This window comes from Aspergillus lentulus (assembly GCF_001445615.1).
Source record: "Aspergillus lentulus DNA, contig: Alt08, strain: IFM 54703, whole genome shotgun sequence".
Lineage (NCBI taxonomy): Eukaryota > Fungi > Ascomycota > Eurotiomycetes > Eurotiales > Aspergillaceae > Aspergillus > Aspergillus lentulus.
In genome coordinates, this window is record NW_028322118.1 from 2,891,146 (window position 1) to 2,905,738 (window position 14,593).

At 48.2% G+C, this 14,593-nt stretch overlaps 6 protein-coding genes across 6 annotated transcripts; 3 read left to right on the forward strand and 3 right to left on the reverse strand.

Annotated features, from left to right (window-relative positions):
- Nucleotides 1-190: 190 nt before the first annotated feature.
- On the reverse strand, nt 191-1,075 carry ALT_4203 (uncharacterized protein; the record flags this gene model as incomplete). Its single annotated transcript, XM_033558185.2, has 1 exon — nt 191-1,075. One exon carries the CDS (start codon nt 1,073-1,075, stop codon nt 191-193), a length of 885 nt encoding a protein of 294 aa, XP_033414076.1.
- Nucleotides 1,076-1,230: 155 nt separating this feature from the next.
- Nucleotides 1,231-2,328, reverse strand: ALT_4204 (uncharacterized protein; the record flags this gene model as incomplete). Its single annotated transcript, XM_033558184.2, has 1 exon — nt 1,231-2,328. One exon carries the CDS (start codon nt 2,326-2,328, stop codon nt 1,231-1,233), a length of 1,098 nt encoding a protein of 365 aa, XP_033414075.2.
- Nucleotides 2,329-4,081: 1,753 nt separating this feature from the next.
- ALT_4205 (hexokinase family protein) lies at nt 4,082-5,269 on the forward strand (the record flags this gene model as incomplete). The annotated part of the gene is made up of 1 exon (XM_033558183.2): nt 4,082-5,269. One exon carries the CDS (start codon nt 4,082-4,084, stop codon nt 5,267-5,269), a length of 1,188 nt encoding a protein of 395 aa, XP_033414074.2.
- A 430-nt stretch (nt 5,270-5,699) lies between these two features.
- Nucleotides 5,700-6,915, forward strand: ALT_4206 (porphobilinogen deaminase; the record flags this gene model as incomplete). The annotated part of the gene is made up of 2 exons (XM_033558182.2): nt 5,700-6,241; nt 6,369-6,915. The coding sequence occupies 2 exons, from the start codon at nt 5,700-5,702 to the stop codon at nt 6,913-6,915; spliced, it is 1,089 nt and encodes a 362-aa protein (XP_033414073.2).
- A 206-nt stretch (nt 6,916-7,121) lies between these two features.
- ALT_4207 (uncharacterized protein) lies at nt 7,122-8,755 on the reverse strand (the record flags this gene model as incomplete). The annotated part of the gene is made up of 4 exons (XM_089599696.1): nt 7,122-7,931; nt 8,087-8,376; nt 8,450-8,668; nt 8,722-8,755. The coding sequence occupies 4 exons, from the start codon at nt 8,753-8,755 to the stop codon at nt 7,122-7,124; spliced, it is 1,353 nt and encodes a 450-aa protein (XP_089456034.1).
- Nucleotides 8,756-10,861: 2,106 nt separating this feature from the next.
- On the forward strand, nt 10,862-12,481 carry ALT_4208 (high-affinity glucose transporter; the record flags this gene model as incomplete). Its single annotated transcript, XM_089599697.1, has 4 exons — nt 10,862-10,940; nt 10,997-11,628; nt 11,727-12,122; nt 12,203-12,481. The coding sequence occupies 4 exons, from the start codon at nt 10,862-10,864 to the stop codon at nt 12,479-12,481; spliced, it is 1,386 nt and encodes a 461-aa protein (XP_089456035.1).
- Between the last annotated feature and the right edge of the window lie 2,112 nt (nt 12,482-14,593).

Here is a 14,593-nt window from a genome sequence, read left to right on the forward strand (position 1 = left end):
TCGGCCTGTTTTGTGACGCGTCTCCGACTTTCCTCCCTGCCGAAAGGTTCTCTGAAGAAGTTGATGCGTCGATTCGCCATTGAGGCGTGAGCTTTCGGATCATTTATAGGAAGCCCACTTGAACGACCAAGCAGGAAGTCTCTCACAGACTTATCCAGCAGCTGTACAGTATCATTCTCGATGACGACCATCAGGCGGCACGTCTCGATGTGCTCTTCGGTTTGTTCTCACGGGGATCATCCTCTCCATCTGGACACAACTGACAAGCTTCAGCCGATTCCAGCGCACTCAATGGTCGGCGTGATATCGCGACATAGTTTACGATTTGCATAATCCTTTCAAGATTTTCTTCTTTTTGTGTAAATTCAAGAGCTGCGTCAAGTAGCGGTTTATATAGCTCTTCAAGGCCCTGGGGTAAGCTCGATAGTTTCTTGACAGCATCTTTCGAAGGTACACCGATCAATGCGCTGCAGGCTATGCCAACCCACAAGGATGTCTTCTCTGCCTTCGCATGTAGGATTTGGGAGACCTCTTCTGCGGTTTCCCGTGGGTATCTCAGGTCGTTGGCCAGTTCTTCGACTTTTTCTTTAATGGAGGTATCAAGGTCATCCGCCATGCTAGTGTACAATGCCAGGTCCTTAGAGTCAAACTCACGCAGGCGTCGCTCGATCTCCAGATATTTTCTGCTGATGATCAAAATGTTAATTTTGGGTTGGGAAATCCTGGACGTATCGCTGAATTCCCCTTTGTTTTGGCCGAACAGAATTTTCCATGTATCGTCACACTCATCCAAAGCATCGATAATGCGATATTTGGCTCCAGCGACAGTATCACTTCCGATGTCCATCAATATGGACCACAAAGTATCAAATGACTGCAAATTCCCATGTACTTTCACGTAGGCAGGTAGTAGAAATCTGGTCAACTGGGGTTGTTGCGTGATGAATGGATAAATAAGATTCCGTAGGATAGAAGTGGCTGTCGTCAGACCCTTGGAGCTCGAGTCGCAGAAAGAGTAGGCAAGAAATTTAGCTCCATTGACGAAACATGGCAGCTTTAGCAGCTCTTCAATCATGGTGATCTGAGTTCACCCTTGTCCGGGAGAGGGCCCGGGACGTCAGCGCCGGCGCGGAGTCCAATTTTCTTCTTAAATGGAGCGAGAAGGAGAGCACCCATCTGATCCTCCGCGACCACCGGTGTTCTCGTGCGTCGCAAGAAGCCAGAAGAAAGTCACATATAGCGAGCAGGAGGCGGCCAAACCCCATCTACCACCCCGTTTGCGTCTTTTGACCAAGCCGCCGCTCTGTGAAGCATCTCCAGCTCAGATGTATGTCGATACGGCCGATGTCTTGCTTCTGCTGGAGAAAGATCTCGCTGCGTAAGGCGAGCGAATAACGTCGGCGCAATGTGCTTAATATGCACCTTCAGAGGTCTTGCCGTCTCACCTGGCTCTAAAAGCCAAACAAGCGGTCTTGCTGCACCTTGAGATTGTATAGTTTCCTCATCCACATACAGAAAGGCATCCAATCGCAGGCCCTGGGGGAGCTCGCCTCCATCACGCATGGAGAAAAACTGAGATTGAAGAGCAGCAACATTATTATCACCATCATCAGATACATTACTACTCTCCACATAATAAAGAGTAAATTTCGCCATAATCTCCTCATTAATAACCTGCGGCCTAGAATGTAATCCATGATAAACAGCTATGTCAATCTGCTCCTTGAACGACGGCCACTCAGGCATATTTCTCGGGAAGAAAATCAGAAGCCCACAGATTGCCGTCTGGGTTTGAGATAGAACATGCTCCTGCCATGGGACACGTAAAGCAAACTGAATATTCCGGACATCATCGTTGCTCAGGGTTTTCGACGCCTCGCTCTGGATATTTCCCCATCTTTTCATGACATTACGGGCGTTCTCCTGCGCGCGTTTCATCTCCTCTGTGGTAGCTGCGGCCCTGGCTCTCTGCCAGAGTTCACAATCAGTAGCACTGAGCCGCGCCGCTTCGTGTATGAGTCTCTCATTCTGGGCAGAGTCAACCCCAGCGGCTATTATTACAGATTCTTTGTAGGTTAAAGAGTCTCCGTTTTCGATGGCCCTTTTGATAAGTTCAGACAGGCTTTGTCCACAGCGCCCGCGACAGAGAGCATCCTCCTCTTCTGGCGGAGGGCGGCGGGTGATTATTCTTCGCTCTTCGTCTGTAAGGGAGGAGGGGTTGGTAATAGCTCGATTGTAAAGAGTACGAGTGGCTTCATCGAAGGTGATAGGGGTCCTGTCTATGTTGAGTATGACGTCTCCGTCGAACAGTCGAATAGGTATGGACATGTTGAATGTTTCTTTTTCCTTTCTTTTTCATGCAGTGACTGTGTAGTGGGATGTTAAATGTTTTTTCTTTGCAACAACACTTGCAGAACAGCAGAATAACCAAGTCGACTCATTATTATTATTATTGTTGTTGTAATTGTGCCCCTCACAGCTGGACTAACCCTTGATTTGGACTGTGGCTTTGAAGAATTGTTGGAAGCGACGGAAGAGATAATGGAAGATGTACTACGATCGACTTCTTCTTCCATGGAAGCAACGAGGGATTGGCTGAGGATCCTGGTTAGCAGAGATTCGGGGTTCTCCGTAGTGTAGTATCCATTTGATCGGCGAACATACCGCCGTATTTTTGTTCCAGTCTCGTGGTTATGTGGTTACCAGCCGTATATACTCCGTACTTTCTGTCATTTCACTTTTGGTCCTTCTTGGTTCCCGGGAACGCGAGATCACACAGCCCAGGGCCACTAGAGACCACTTAAAGAATGCTTATGCGCCCTGAATCATCCTCTACAAGACGAGTTTCTTAAATTATCTTTAGTGAGCCTGCAAAGATAAGCATAAATAAGGGGACTGATTAGATCCACACTGTGTGGGGTAATGCCACGCCCATATTCTAAAACAAACAATTTCTGGTATGATGTTGTTCATGATGCCTGTGACTGTAAAGGACTCTGCTAGTAAGGGTGGCCTTGAAATTGTGTTGTAAATCCATCGTGAGATTAAATCTTTTGTATGAGACATGTCTTTTTTGATCAGTCTTCACAGACGTGCTTAGGCACCTTTTCAACAGGGATGGCATTATTGCACAGCTCTTTTTTGTATCTGATGCCCATGGCGCTAAGTGACATGGTTAATTGTGTGGAAATGTTGAACGGATGACGTGGTGGTAATATGATAGAGTCTCAGGTTCTGCTGCTAAGTTATGTATTAAAGCCGTAAAGGGGGATTATTATGCCTCGGCTAATAGAGTCGATTCTGATTCCCATCATAAATATCAGGTAGTATATTTATACCATTGATTAGTAATAATGATCTGGCAGACCATACCTTCCCTCCGCCAGGCGCTAGACCAGGCGCGCTGGAGGCTTCTCTTGACGCCTCTGCGTCCTAGTTTCCATCACACAGTCTGCTGAAGACAGCGGTCATCTGATTGTTAATTGAGTCTTGCAGACTTATACATCGTACCAAACACCATGTCAAGGCCAAACCCTAGTATCCCAGCAAACCCAAGAATATGTTCGGATCTCAAGGAATTCCTTCGGCCACTTTATACGGAACTCGATACGCTATATAAGCTATCTTACCGCCTCTCTTTGTCATATCAGAAGTTAGCTTCAACCTCCTTAGAGCAGTTTTTCCCCACGGCAATCACATGTCTTCCCACAGGGCACGAAACGGGCCGCTATCTAGCGGTCTATGTTGGTCTATCGTATCTAAGAATCGCCTTCATTGACCTGTTGGGAGATCAACAGCTTGAGGGCCACTCACGCGTAAGGCGAACATTGGAGAAGGCATGGCCTATTGAAGAGCACTTGCGACGAGATCACGCCCGGGACCTGTTCACTTGGATTGGTGACTGTATTGCCGAAGTAGTGGCGGATAGTCTCGCCAATCCAAGCGAGAAGATGCCTAGCGAATTGACTACAGGCATTTCACTCTGTTTTCCTGTTAAGTACATGATAATCCCTCCGTCTGTTTCAATATAGCATTTATCTAACCAGAGGATAGGCAAAAATCTCTAGATGAAGCCACCTTAATGTCGACTGGGAAAGGGTTTGCCTTGGATTCAGACCTGAACCTTCGCCAGGCGTTGCTGAGTGGATACGAACGGCACACCCGTCATCTTGATGAGGACAATGGACCAATACCAGCTAAAAAACGGAAGCTGTACTGTCTGCCCTCATTAAAAATCGCAGTCATGACCAACGACACCGTGGCGACCCTCGCCTCTCTGGCATACTTTATGCCATCTCTGCCGAACACTCGCGTGGTCATGGGGCTGATTGTAGGCGCCGGTTGTAATGCTACTGTTCCTTTTAGAATCACTGATCTCCATGAGTCAAAGACTCGTCATATACGTGCTAGGGAGCCTGATGCGATAGAAACGCTAGTTTCTACCGAATGGACAATTTCTAGAGCGACTACTCCTTTGCATGAGCTTGGCATCACCACCCCATGGGATACTGAACTGGATATGCATTCCCAACGACCGGGGTTTCAACCATTCGAATACATGGTCGGTGGGCGATATATCGGGGAGTTGGTCCGAATCATCTGTTACGACTGGTTCCATCGGTCCCTAGGAATCTCGCGGTCTGCCCTGCCCCTGAAACTAGTCAAGGAATATTCTCTCACAACAGATTTTCTCTCTCTCTTTGTGGCACCCAATTACTCCAATGAACGCTTAGCCAGCGATCTATCAAAGCATTTACCATCTCCCCCAACGAGCAGTTGGAGTTGGACGCCTGAATTAGCAGGTGATGTTCGTGCCATTGCAGCGGCAGTGCAGGACCGAGCTGCTTCTTTGGTGGCTTCTTCAGTTGTTGGCCTTCTCGCCTGCACTCGGGAGATACAGCTGCGGAGTCCTGACTCTCTAAACGCCAACACCGATCAGAAGTCGCATGTTGCGTCGAAGGTTACTGAACAATGTGAATTACACAGTAGGTTTTCGTCCAAATCAGGCTGGAAAAACGGACCAGAGGAACTGGCTGTAGCTGTCTCAGGCGGAGTCATCCAACACTATCCTCATTACAAGGAAACTGTTCAGAGATATATCGATCGGCTCATCCTATGCGCTGGACCACAGGAAGGAGGTAAAAGCGTGTTCCTTCGCGAGGTCAGTGACGGCGGAATAATTGGAATCGGGGTTCTAGCAGGAACAGCCTCAGGGGAGATTGGAGAAATCATTAGTTCCTCGTTAGAAAAAGAGAATGGATTGCTTTGATAAGCGTAGTCTCGAATCACGGCACCTAACTCGAGATTAGAGATGAGATTGAGCTGATTAGCTAGTTCGACATAACTACTCTCTACCTAGGTATCTTAAGGTATGGCAATTTAGGTAACTACCTTAAAGGTACATCCAGCATAGGCTGTCACTAAATGAAACCTGTGGCCATACTCGGTATGGCCGTGATCCGATCACGTGATCCTGCATCCTAGATTGCTCCTACCATTTGTATGATAGTAAACATACACTATACAGAGTAACGAATTAATGACATATATTCATATTCTTCCTCCATATTCGATTATTTTAGAAGATCTAGTGAAATCAGCGGCACTGTTTGCACAGTCTGTCTACAGCCATAGAACCACCCGTCGGTTGAAGCCAGATTGTTGCCATTTGCTACATCGCTAGATTTCTTTCGCCCACCATGAGCCTTGACGTGGATGGCTGCTCTGAGCCGCAAAACAATTCATCATCAGGAGAAACAGAGGTTGTGATTTTTGGCTGCCGGAAATCGAAGCTTGCCCTCGTCCAAGCTCGCTGGGTCACATCCAAGCTGGGCCAAACACTCGATCCCCCTCCCACCTTTCAAATTGCCACCGGCAGTGCCGTTGGCGATGCTGATAAACAGACACCCTTTGCGGTCCTCTCCAAGCTGACCGGTGGCTCCGACATTGGTAAAAGCCTATGGACCAATGACCTGGAATTGGACTTGGTGGCCGGCAAGGTTCACTGTCTGGTGCACTGTTTAAAGGACATGCCGACCACGCTACCGCCGCATTGTCTCCTGGCCGCGGTCCCCGAGCGGGAGGACTGTTCCGATGCTGTTTGTATGCGATCCGATCTGAAGTTCACATCCATCGATCAATTACCCCCCGGTTCCGTAGTGGGAACGAGTTCTTCCCGGAGGAAAGCGCTGATTCGGCGGAATTGGCCTCATTTGGAGGTTATAGAATGTCGCGGCAATGTGTAAGTGATGAGATTTCTCCTTTTTTCTCTGAGGATTCGGCTCTTACTACTACTACTACTACTCAATGGTATCTCTGCCAGCGCAAAGCTTGATTCTTGATTTTAATGGGACCCTTGTATATTTTAGAGATACTCGTCTTGCTAAGCTGGACGCACCTTCTTCCCGGTTCTCATGCATTCTCTTGGCGACCGCAGGACTGTTACGCCTGGGACTCGGCCATCGGATTACGCATCGACTGGATGCTAGTATATTCCCTTATGCCGTAGGTCAGGGCGCCCTCGGGCTCGAGGTGAGCACGGACCGTCCAGACATACTCGAGCTGGTCCGCCATGTCGACCATAAGCCGTCGCGATGGCGCGGGATGGCAGAGCGAGCGATGCTTCGAAGCCTTCAGGGAGGATGCTCGTCCCCAATCGGCGTGCAGTCTTCTCTGGAGCCCCTAGAAAAAGAAGAAAACGGATTAACAGAGGACTCACAACGAGGCCGTGATGGTAGCAGCGGCGGCAACCTTTGCTTGCGAGCCATGGTTCTTCATATAGAAGGAACATCGGAGATTGTTGCTGAGGACGTGGCAACCGTCCGGTGCGACGAAGAAGCCGAACAACTCGGTGTCTCCGTCGCGAACATGCTTCTTGCCAAGGGGGCGCGGAGCCTAATGCCCAAACAATTCTAGATTTAAATCGCCCCTTGGAACGGATTTGGGGCGGGGGGAATCAGCCTCGAACAGCGTCTTTACACAAGTCTTGACTGACATGGAACTGGTCCTTCAAATCTCTACAAACATGTATAGTAGAACTGTTTCACCGGGAGGAGCAATATAACGACTTCGCGGGGCCATTCTTCAACTTTGCTTTCACCCAACTCTTACTACGAGAAGCGTTACTTTCCAATCGAAATCTCTGCTGCTTTTCCCTGCTTCACAAAACTCTCAACCTCGGCCGCCCCTCGCTGTGAGGAGTGAATGAACATCAGGGCCAAGAAATCCTTGGCCTCAAGCAACTGGCTACAGCAAAAGTCAGGCTGGAGCAAGGCGAGGTCATCTACCTTGTAGCTTCCAGTAGCAACGGCAATGACCGAGCAACCAGACTGCTTGGCACATTCAACGTCAAGAGGGGTGTCTCCCACAATGATGATATTATGTGCGTTGATTCCAAGACCATAACACGCTTGCAGCTTGGCGAACGAGTCGTGAAACAAGGTATGGCGATCAGGGTGAACATCTCCAAAAGACGAGATCTCAAGATCGAATGTGCTGGTATCGATTCCCGCTGCACGTAGCTTGAGCAGAGCGTTTGGTCGCGAATTGCCTGTTAGCAGGCCAATGTGAATAGGCGGATAACAGTGCTTGTCTCGGTACTCCGTGAGCCATCCCAGCATTTCCCTTGCACCCGGGCAGGGCACTGCCGGTAACCCTCTTGCGTTAGAATCTTCCGGATACTGCGGGTGCAGTTGAAAGAATGTCTCCGTAAGCAGGGATTTATCATCCACACCGTGATAATCGAGGATGGAATGGAGCAAGCTTAGGTCCGTTTGACCGTGGAGGTTCACTGGTGTATTGGCATGAGTAATGGTTTTACCCACCACTGCGCTGACACAGGAAAAGTACGCGTCAATGCTGAGCTCTTCCGAGCGGCAGAGTGTTCCATCGATGTCAAACAAGACCACCATCTCCCGTCGAGGAGCGTGAGGCTTTACAAGGACTCGCAGCAACTCTCGGGAACCCGAGAAGGAGGCTCGACCATAAGATACCGATGATTGTCAAGGATATATCCCTGGCCGGGTTGTAGCGAGACAACAGAGGCATTCTCATAAATGATGTCCTGCAATCTGGAAAAGCGAGATACCATTGACGCAGATAGCTGGATGCTATCGTCGAAACTGAATCGGAGAATACCTCTCCTTCTGTCGAAGATGGCCCTTGGGACGAACACTTCGTCATCAGATCGGAAGCTGGTGTGCTTTGAGTTTGTGATCAAATCGTACAGCTCCTCGTCCTCTTGTCTGAGAGCCTTGAGCACCCGATAGCCATCAGCCAGCAGAGACTCGCCACCGGCTTCTGATCTACTCTTAAGAGTGGACATCAGAATTCCCGGTGGTTCGTCCCATCCACTGCGATCCGTGTGAAAGAACAGCTCTGGTGGTTTGTATATGTCAGCTGAACGGGTCCTACACGGCATTTCCTCACAGACTGGAAGTGTACTGCTCACCTTCAGAGCTGTATCCTTTCCCTGTCAAGTCGGGTGCAAATCGAATATGACTTATGCCACTTCCATGAGTCTTCTCATTTCGGGGTCGAACTATCTCCCCGAGTTGATTACCCAGGTGCACAAGAGAGGTTTCATCACACTCTTCGACAAAAGCAATGCCTTTGGTGAAGAGATCTTGACGGACTCCATCAATGTCAGAAGCCAAGTGGAACTCCGGACCTAGTTGGCATACATTAGTGTAAGTGCATTATCAAAAGACTCACAGAACATACTTTGCGGGCCCAAACCACACTGTGTGACATCCATAGTTTACTATCACTTGAGGGATGGATATAGATGACTAGGTTACTCTTCACACTTATTCAAAAGCCTGACAGGTCAGTAATCGACACCGACATTTCGACTCTTTATATAGTTTACTCGGGACAGAGGCTTATACCTCACCTACTTGCATGTGCACATTGAATTGAACTTCTCCTCTGACCGAAATAGTAGTATCTCACTCCTACTATACTAAGGACTCTGACCGATCCATCCATCACATTATCCTTGCACTCGGACTATAACTTCCCATTCAATAAGAAGCACATCCGCTGGCCTGATTCGCCTTCTCCTTCTGACTACTGTGGTTGACCCTGGTTGTTTCGTTAGTATGGTGGGACCTTGCAAGGTTGCGAACCAAAGTACTGAAATCTACCCACCACTGCCTTCCTAATGAATCATGGAATAGAGCTGCAAGGCCTCCCATCATGGGTGAGCCTAGTGAGCGCCTATTCTCTAGCAACACCATCACCAGCTGACAATGCTTTTCCCAAGAGCGAGCATCCCCTCAGCACATATCTGAGCAGAGAGTAACTCTCTACGCCTTGATTGCCATGTTCTAACCGTATAAAATGCGGCTTTAAATATCAACAGATTGCTAACAAGCTCCGAATCACGCATTTCTAGGTTCAGTATAAGGCTCAAGCCAGTAAAGGACTTCCAGAGAGGCTGCTGGGCCTCTAGCCAGCCACCAAAGCTCTCTGAAAATGATGTTGGTAATATTATAGCATTTATCTCTCATCTAGGGAAAACCGCCATATGGCTTTCATCAACCTGTCAAGAACGTGATCTACCTATTGGACTAACTGCCCTCGCTCCTGCATTATAGAAATGAGGCTATATGCCCCTTTATCAGATCATAAGGAGTGGGTATGTCTTGGCTGGGCCCGCAGCATGTGCATTGGATAATATAGTAATGGAATCAGGTCCTTGAGTCTGTAATTATGAGAATAGGTTACATCGGCCTTCCATTAGTCAATAAGTAAATCTGTGTTACTGGGAAGGCTGGTAGAGACTAGAAGAGACTTGCCTTCACACCTCTCCTAAACATGCGGATGTTTAGGCTTATTACCGGGTTCTTCTAAAAGACCATGTCTGTTCTGGGAGAAGGAATGGAATCGATTCATGCAGATGGATACTCTGAGATGATGAGTCCTATAATTAATAGCTATCGTTGCCGACTTAGGTGGCAAGATGTCTGGCTCTGGTAAATGCACGACGGTACATTTGACCATTATGATTGAGAGAACACAGTTGGCGGCTCCCCGGTCAGTGGACCATGAATGGACAGTGGCAGTGAGTGTGCACCATTCCACTCCAGAATAAGCCAAACCCATGTCTGTCAAGGAAATATAGACAAGGAAAAGGAGGTTATTTCAGCAAGCACTGTTGAGCTTGCCAATCAAATACTAGACATCCATTACCCCTCAATGAGAATACATGTTAGGGCTCAGCGACCTGGTCTAGTTGTCCACCATGAATAGCCTGTCATACGCGTTCTTCTGAAAGTACTGATTTACCTGCATAAAACATCCAAGATGGCCAGTTCTAACATTTCACAACACCTCACTCAAATTATGAGTACGAATGAGCATGAGCGGCCTTTATGGAATGAGCAACGTAAGCTGGAGTTGGCGTCGGTTCGGGCCGAAAGTCTTGACTGTATATAAAACTCTATTATAGAGCAAAGAGGGCCGCTTTCACATAAGCCACTACTCCGTACCATGCTTTCTCTTGAGCTGTCACAGGCTGCAGGCTGCACGCTGCTGGTCCGCTGGACGCCTGTGGCGGTTACCCTGAAAAGGGTACCTATGTCTGGGCCAACCGCAAGTGCGGGGTAGATTGTTGATATTGTACCCCCAAGACAGAGAGCTTGGTAAAAGCTAAGCAGTTCGTTCTGACTCTACTGAATGCGTCCGTTTTATTGGCTTTGCCCAATCTTACCATTTCGTAGTTATGCTAAGGTAGTATCTCCCAGCTTTCTCCATTGTAATGTTAGGTAGGGCTGAACCTCTCCTTAGGCAGTCACTTCCCTTCCTGTTTCATATGTAGTTTCTCTCAATACTTCTCTACCTAGACTGCACTATCCAGATGATTTCACCAACCAAGAAGATATTCCTCATTGCCAGCCATGTCTCGTTGTCAGGGCTCCTATACGGACTAGACACAGGTCAGTCAAGCACGACCAACACTAAGACGTCGAAAACCATTGAATAAGATGAGCAGGTTCGATTGGTGTCATCACCCAAATGGACCAGTTCGCCGCGTCCATCGGTCACTTAACCTCCATGCAACAAGGAATTTATGTCTCCTGCATCCTCCTTTCCTCCTCCGTATCCTCTTTAGCAAGCGGCCACATCTCCGACCGGATTTCGCGAAAATATGGACTCCTCATCGGCAGCATCCTCTCTCTTATCGGGACCGTCATTTCCGCATCTTCGCCCAATTTTGCAGCACTGATCGTCGGCCGTCTAATCACGGGAATGGGAATGGGTCAAGCCATTTCCGTCGCGACGGTCTATCTCGTGGAGATCGCCACGGCGGATATCCGTGGCGTGACCGCCTGTCTTCTGCAGCTTTTTGTGGTAGTTGGGATCATGACTGGGTATTTCATCGCATATGGATCTCATCAGTTATCAGGCAGCATGGCCTGGAGATTGCCGTTCATCGTGCAAGCGGTCATGGCCGCTGTTCTCTCCCTCGGGTTGCTGTTCCTGCCTTTCTCGCCCCGGTGGCTCGTCCAGGCCGGTCGAAGTGATGATGCCAGGCGTGTCTTGACTAAGTTACGGACAGCGACAGCAGTCGACTTTGAGCTAAGTGAGATCCAGCAGAGCTTACAGTCAGATAGACACAAATCAGTTGCCAGCTGGGGAGAGATATTTGGCCGAAAGTATATTAGCCGAACGTCGCTTGGAATCTTTCTAATGTCTTTCCAACAACTAACTGGGGCAAGTAGCTTTTTCTTTTGGCTATATTCATTGCGTCCTACTGTGTGAACCAGTTCTTAATGGAGAGCCAGATTGACGTTGTCTTATATTACGCCCCAATCCTTTTCCGACAAGCGGGTTTCACTTCCGAAAAGGCCTCGTTTCTTTCCTCAGGGGTCACCGGCATCGTGATGTTGGTCTGCACTATCCCAGCTCAGATCTGGATTGACCGGTGGGGGCGCCGGATGCCCCTTGTTATCGGAGGATTGGTGATGGCGATTTGCTTCATTGTTACAGGGTCACTATATGCCAGATATGGTCACACCACTGCGGATTCGGTCATTCTCACTTCGACTGCAGCACAGTGGGTAGTCATTGTTTTGATATATGTGTTTGTGGCCAACTTTTCCTGGTCGTGGGCGGTGGTAAGTTCTTTTATACCTTGGACGGAGCAAAGAACCGGCATTATAGGTTTGAGGATAAACTTACTAACAATGCTGTATAGGTTGGTAAAATCTACGCCTCGGAGATTATCCCTACCAGGCTTCGGGCCAAGGTCTGCGCCTTGGAATTGGTCGCTAACTGGATCGTGAATTTCATTGTGACTCTCACGGCCCCTCTGTTCCTACGGTCGTCGCCCAGCGGTCCATACTTTCTCTACGGCTTTGCCACCATCCTTTCTGCGGCAGTCTGCTACTTGATGCCGGAGACAAAAGGACAGAGTCTGGAGAAGATTGAAGGTTTATTTGAAAAGGGGGGAGATGGGGAGGAACCTCGCGTATAGAGGTTATCCAGTCAGTTTTATAAGCAGCACTTCGACTCTGTTAGACAAGTCTACATCAGCAATTGCTACTATACTGGACGGGGTTAACGTCTCGGTCCACTTGTGGTTTGTAGCTCCTCGAGCTCCTCTTTGTATATGCGCCTGTAGATAGCCTGTCGTCAACAAGACTATCCCCAAGATGATCCTCGCCGCTGGCGAGACTGGCCTAACAGTCCCTCTGCCGGCGTATCCGAATGAGTGAAAGTAGGAATTCATAAGACTACACCCTATACCTTGCCCCCGTAGCGAACTTTGAATCATAGACGGACGTGCACACGCGGAATGGAAAGTGACCAGACCATCAAGCCAAGGTATGCCATAGTGCTCCTCTATTTATCTCAATCCAGATCTCCGTCCATGCAAAGTTTAGATTGTATCTGAAGGGAATCACTTGGTTATTCTCCTATGTCTTAAGCCGCTGAGCTAATGAGCCTTAGCAAATGCCTCATATAAATCGTGCATGCGTCCCGCAAGCAAGATAGGCACCGTATGACCGTACCTTCCACAAGTACTCCGTAAGTAATTCCTTAGAGCTCTGGGGAAATGAGTCCTACATTTACAAGCATAGCCACTAGCATACGGGCAAGGGAACAGCCCTGACTCCGGGCACCGGGGCTCACTCAAAGTTCAGATGGCATTGTCAGCAACTGCATTAGTTTGCTCCGCCTGTAAGTGGACGAGGCTGCTATGATTATGCTGAGCGGCATAAAAATAACGCTGGTGCAATTATGTGCATAGAGTTGTTGGGAAGACGTGGGGCTCAGGCGACAGCCCTAAGAATTTAAATCGACTAGAGAATTGTTCCAGAAAAGTCGCTCGCCAAGGCAGGGGGGCGGAGTACCCCACCATGAGAATACTTTCAAGAAGACTGGCAATCGAAGGAATAGAATGCCTGCAACGTCAACTACCGAGTCTGAGTGTGACTGGTAGACTACGACAATATCGTCCATTTGATTATTACAAAATGCATAGTTGGGGAGGGAGCCGAAAGCCTTGGAGAGGAAAAGCAATGATGGAAAAGGTCGACATCTAATCCCGAGGAGAGGGGTAGATGTACTCTGGAATGTAGACTCACAGATGCGACTACTTGTGTGTTGTTTCAGGCTTGAATATGAGACAAGAGTATTTCCACACTAGTGCTGGTGGTAAAGCATTCTTCTGGATCAATAGCCAGAGACTTGCAAGTTCTGAACAGGATTGATGGTCATCAACTTCAACGCTGTTAAAAGCAAACGAAGGCAAAAAAGCGATGTAACTGTGGTGGGCAAAACCATCGCTAATAATCAACTACGAAATACCATAGGAGATCATAACTGTATTGACTACTGTGATTGACAGTTTGGTTATTTGATGATAAGCTGTAGAAGAGTGAATCTGGAGGGGTTTAAGGAGGATAGTGACGATGACGAAAGAATAGATAGAGTGGGATAGATGACGGAGAAAGAGAAGACAGCGACCACCATGAGACAGGGACCGTCATGTTCAATATCACCTGCTGGGGATTCATTGTCAGAGAAACTGTGAAACTTCCAGTCCACAATGAATGCCCTTAGGTTACCTTAGTAATATTGTCACTTCTGAGTACATCAAGATCCATGGTTTGCTTACAACGGAGCTGTGGTAACCTCAGGCAGGGTCAGGTACCATCTCTGAGGCAGTAGGGCACCCATGGATCAAATCCGGGATTTCTACTCCACCGGTCCCAGACACTCAACGTATCGAAACATCATGAATGAAACATGGTGAATGAGGCTTAAAGAAGCCCGGTGATCATCATACAACAGTGCCCAATACGAGCCTTGACATCCAAGATGAATGAATGTTAAATAGCCAAGGAGAAGGCGGATCTCTCGGGCGCAATCCTCAGCCACTATCTTTGTCAATGATGTAGTCATGATTAGTGGGACCTCTCCATCTTCAGGACTCAATATAAATACTACTGAGCCGATCTAAGGAAGACTTGAGACTGCTATCGCATACTATTTATTGTTCTATTGACACTTACTGTTCTTTTGATTGTTGACAGAAGCTGACTCTCGGGATTGACAGCGTAAGATCGACTGCGCGTGTCAG